This window comes from Sinocyclocheilus rhinocerous, unplaced genomic scaffold (genome assembly GCF_001515625.1).
Source record: "Sinocyclocheilus rhinocerous isolate Xijiao unplaced genomic scaffold, SAMN03320098_v1.1 scaffold168, whole genome shotgun sequence".
Taxonomy (NCBI): domain Eukaryota; kingdom Metazoa; phylum Chordata; class Actinopteri; order Cypriniformes; family Cyprinidae; genus Sinocyclocheilus; species Sinocyclocheilus rhinocerous.
In genome coordinates, this window is record NW_015635532.1 from 183,231 (window position 1) to 187,906 (window position 4,676).

The window sequence follows — 4,676 nt, forward strand, 5'->3', positions numbered from 1 at the left end:
TATATATATATATATATATATATATATAAAGCAAATACATACATTAATGCTACACTATTTTTTTTTATGTTTCATGTAAAATTATAAAAGGTTTTCCTACCAGCTTTATAAATGAAACAGTTTGCATAATATTCTCTGGAAACCAGAAACTGTTTTGCCAAAGCATTAAAAGAGTAAAAAAAATTAAAATATGTGTGTAAATATGTGCATGTCTATATACTGTTTATGTGGGTATGTGTATATACACAGGTATACGTGTCTATCATATCTATCTATTGACATTTTGTAAGATTCATCCTTATACAGCTGTGCTATTCTGAATAAATTCAAACTTTTACAACTGAAACACACACACATACAAAAACATTAATAATTTGAGAACCTTTTATTTGAAATGTCAGTGTTCAGGAAAAGAAAACAAAAAACAGCAATATAAATATTAGCATACAAAATGCGAGTAGCACATAGGAGCCAGGAATCAAAGCCTTAGCAGAGATGTTACAGCAGGATTATAGCATCAGCAGACACACACACAGATAATAGATCTATTCAGATTCTTCATATAGACATTAAGAAGCATTCTCACATGTAAGCATGACTGAGTGCACAAGATTAATAACAGAGGATTTTAGATCTATTTGCCCTCTATTTTGTGTCTTTTCGTGGAAAAGTGTGACAGGAAAAGAGGATGATGAACACAAAAATATATGCATAACATCACAACTTCTAGGCTAAGAGTGTCACTATTTATTTTCATAGGTAAAAGTTAAACTCTTTATTTACAGGTGCGTTAGTCGGCCTTCATAGTACTAAAGAACTACTACATTGGTAACAGAGTGTCAAAAGTTTTTTTTTTCTTCTTTTTCTCCATTTTGATATTTTTTCCCTGTAAAATAAAAGGACATTCCAGTAGTAAGCCATTCCTCTTGAGCTGATTATCTGAAAAGGTTTCATGTGTTTTTAAGGACAAATTTCTATTTACAAAGTAACGTCATGCCAACGGTACGAGAACTGCTGTATTCAGAGGGAAAGTGAACCGGTACCAGCATTTGGACGGAATCTTTGCATTGCAAGTATTTTCCAAAACCAGCTTTCCAAAGTTCTAATAACTAACTCAATGACAGTTAGCGTGCTTGTTGTACATTCAATGATTGCAAGTTGTCTCCTAAAACAGCATCAATTCTAACTGGTATTGAATTTTAAATGTATTCATATTCCATTGAGCTTGTTGCACATGGCCAAAAGAAAGAACAGCCTTAGCATTAGGAAACTGCTGCCTAGATCAGCAACTCACAAAGTCAGGAGGTTTTGTCACCATCAAAACTACAGATACTCACTTAAAGTAACCCATCTAATTACAACCAGCACTGATAAAGAGCTTCAACACTTCAGGATAACCTGGAAATACTGAATACTAAGGACGATATGCCACTGCGGGCACTTGTGGACTTGTAACTGGTTTCACAATGCTCCCATTATGGCTCGGCCATCACTAATGCTCCATAAACATTCAGTTAACACAAAAAAACAACAACAACCAAACTCTGGCTCAGTGATACACAGGGGGATCCATGCTTGAAAAGCAAATTCAAATCATCATAAAAGCGGATGGTTTAACTGCCCAACTCCTCCGTGAGAAAGTTGTAGACGGGTGTTCATAGATGTCAGGTGATATGGAGATTATCTATAGCGCAAAAAAACAGCATGCAGCAATAAACACCTGACTTGCATCTACGTCAACACTTCTCCTAAAATGATCAATAAAAAAAGTCCATAGTGGTATTTTAGCAAACAATAACAAAAAAGTAAAGTAATAATCATGATGCATTTTACAAGCATTACAACATTCACAGCAACACTGTGTCTTTGTATAAACAAGAACGTGATTGTTACAAGAATACAATTCCTCTTTTTGTCCAGATGTCAGTTTAACATGTTCACGGTAAAGTACTGTGGTAAATACATTACTGGCTTGATATACGCAGGAGTATAGTGTCACTTAGAAGTTGCATAAACTTTGCAAACATGAGAATGAAAAACTAATTTCTCTCCAAATGTCCAAATGAATCAGGAAATGAATTTACAGTACTTAGGCTTAAGTAAAACAAATACATGTGTGAAATAGACAAAGTGGTTAGAAGTGGGTTTACATTGACACACTTTTTTTTTTTTACCGTAATATTTTTCCTCTAAATAGTTACAGATTTCCAGCAAACCTCAGAACAGCACAGAAATGGAGTCGCCTCCCTAAACCTCATATCTACCTATGGCTCTCTACTTCTTCTCCTTCTTGGTAGATTTCTTCTTGCTGGCAGGCGTCTGGGCGGCTTTGGGCGGCTCAGGTTGGGCAGCAGCAGCGGCTATGGCGGCCTGTGGAGGTGGCAGGGCCTGTTGGGGTTGCTGCTGGTTGGAGGTCAGGGTGGCGGTGCTGCCGGGGATGTAGACGTTCTGCCGGTAATCAGGGACGTGCTGCAGGGTGAACTGAGGGTTGTAGCGGGTGCTCAGACCCATGGTGCCCGGAGCCAGAGTGTTGGTCGCCTCGCTGACCTCTGCAGAGAGAAGAGAGTTTTCTGTTAGGTGATTTGGGGAGGATTTCACACAGCTCCTGAACTCTTTTTGAAATAATTTGTTTAAATATGTTATGGTAAGAGGTAATAAAATAGTCACCAAAAAAGTGTCGCTTTGCATGAAAGCATTTGCGAAATGAATAAACTATCACAGCAAAAAATAATTTTCATATTTTGCCATACAAAATCAAGTAAAGATATCTAAACATTCTTAAATCAAGATACATTTATTTGGGAAGCAAAATAAATTACAATATTAAGGTTTGTTTTCTGAAAAATGTATCAAAATGCGTTTATGCTTAAAATTAGGAATATTACCTGCCAGTGGGTTCATAAAAAAAATAAACAAATGTAAACACTGAAAAAAAGAGGTTTTCTTTTTTGTCTTGTTTCCCGGTAAAAAAATATAAAACATACTTCTAGGCTTTATAAAAGATATACATTTACATAATTGTTTTGGACTTAAAATTACAAGATATCAAGTCCCAGTAAATAAAAAAGGCTATGCAACAAAGCCTATTCTACAGGTTTTCAACCTAGAAAAAAGAACAATGACAAATTCAAACAAAGTGAGTGCTAATGGAAAACTGCTGAATGGCTGATCTCAGAACAGCACTGGACAGAACAGTGGAAACATTGACTCTCTCCAATGGGAACCAAATAACTCAATAACGTCTGTCTCAGTCTTTGCAGAACAAATATAAAATGATTCCACTTGCTTCTCATGTGTCTGTGTGAATGTGGATCTGGCCAAAACAATCAGTTCTAATCTTTTACATAAGCTGATGTACACCACAGTTCAAAAGTTTGGGGTCAGTAAGATTTTTTTTTTTAACTTTTATTCAGCAAGGATGTATTAAATTGCTCAAAAGTGACAGAATAGACACTTATGATATTATATTAAAAAAATCTACATCATGTTCTTTTTCTGTTCTTTTGAACTTTCTTTTCATCAAAGAACCCTGAAAAAAAATAAATGTATCACTGTTTTCATACAAATATTAGGATATTAGGGACCACTTTATATATTAACTCTTTTTAAAATAAGAAATATTTCTTGAGCAGCAAAACAGCATATTAGAATGATTTCTGAAGGATCATGTGACACTGAAGACTGGAGTAATGATGCTGAAAATTCAGCTTTGATCACAGAAATTACATTTTAACATATATTCTCATAGAAAACAGTTAATTATATTGTAAAAATATTTCACAATATTACTGTTTTTTAATCAAATAAATACAGCATTGGTTAATGACTAATGACAGTAAAAAAATAAAAATAAAATAATAATAATATCTTACCAACCCCAAACATTTGTAGTGCATGTGTTTTACAGGCAAAATTCTAATTTAGTGTTAGTCTGTAGTCATGATTAGCTTTATGTAACAGCAGCATCCATCTAAACGATGAGGAAATACCACAGCAACTAAGTAAATGTGTGATGAGTCACTTTCTTTTTATTCCTGCTCAGTCGCAGCAGTATTGAAAATAAAGGGAAACATGAGAGAGCCTGACGTCATGTGTGTCAACAGCTTTGATGTGCTTTGTATAGACACGGGCCACTGAACTCTGTGTGTGTGTGTGTGTGTGTGTGTGTTCCCACGTGGACATCTGTGACTGTGCATGTGCTCATTCTACATGATTGTCCATGATGCATGCAAGACAAACATATATGCAAAAATTCATCTGATTATGATGTAAATGACTGATTAATCAGATAGCAATGCAATGAAGTCAACACTCTGTTCTGTATGTTTCTCATGTTTTCAACAATACATATGCACAGTGATGACACCATTAAAGAGCAAGTGAGAGATTCTCACCATTAGCAGCAGCCATCAGCACCTGGAGCTGCTCAGCCTCGGTTGGGGGGTTGGGCCAGGGTCCTGTTCCCATGGCAACCTCAGGAGTGGCGGCAGCAGCTCTGCAGAGAGGAAAAGGAAATAGAGTCAGCAAAACAGAGGCCGTTCTGTAATGCTTCTATCAGCAACAGCTGCAGTGAGTGTGTGAGGCGCTTTGTGCCCTAATTTCACACACACACACACACACACACACACACACACACGCACACGCACACACACGCACGCACGCACGCACGCACACAC

General features: G+C 36.4%; 1 protein-coding gene across 1 annotated transcript in view; it reads right to left on the bottom strand.

The window, feature by feature from the left end:
- Positions 1 to 860: 860 nt before the first annotated feature.
- Positions 861 to 4,676, bottom strand: part of LOC107747090 (protocadherin gamma-C5-like) — a 17,103-nt gene continuing 13,287 nt past the window's right edge. The window contains exons 4-5 of the mRNA XM_016561516.1: positions 4,395 to 4,495; positions 861 to 2,549 (exon numbers count right to left, since the gene is read on the bottom strand). Of these exons, the coding sequence (XP_016417002.1) occupies positions 2,275 to 2,549; positions 4,395 to 4,495 (376 nt within the window). The 3' untranslated portion in view covers positions 861 to 2,274. The remainder of the gene's footprint in view (positions 2,550 to 4,394; positions 4,496 to 4,676) is intronic.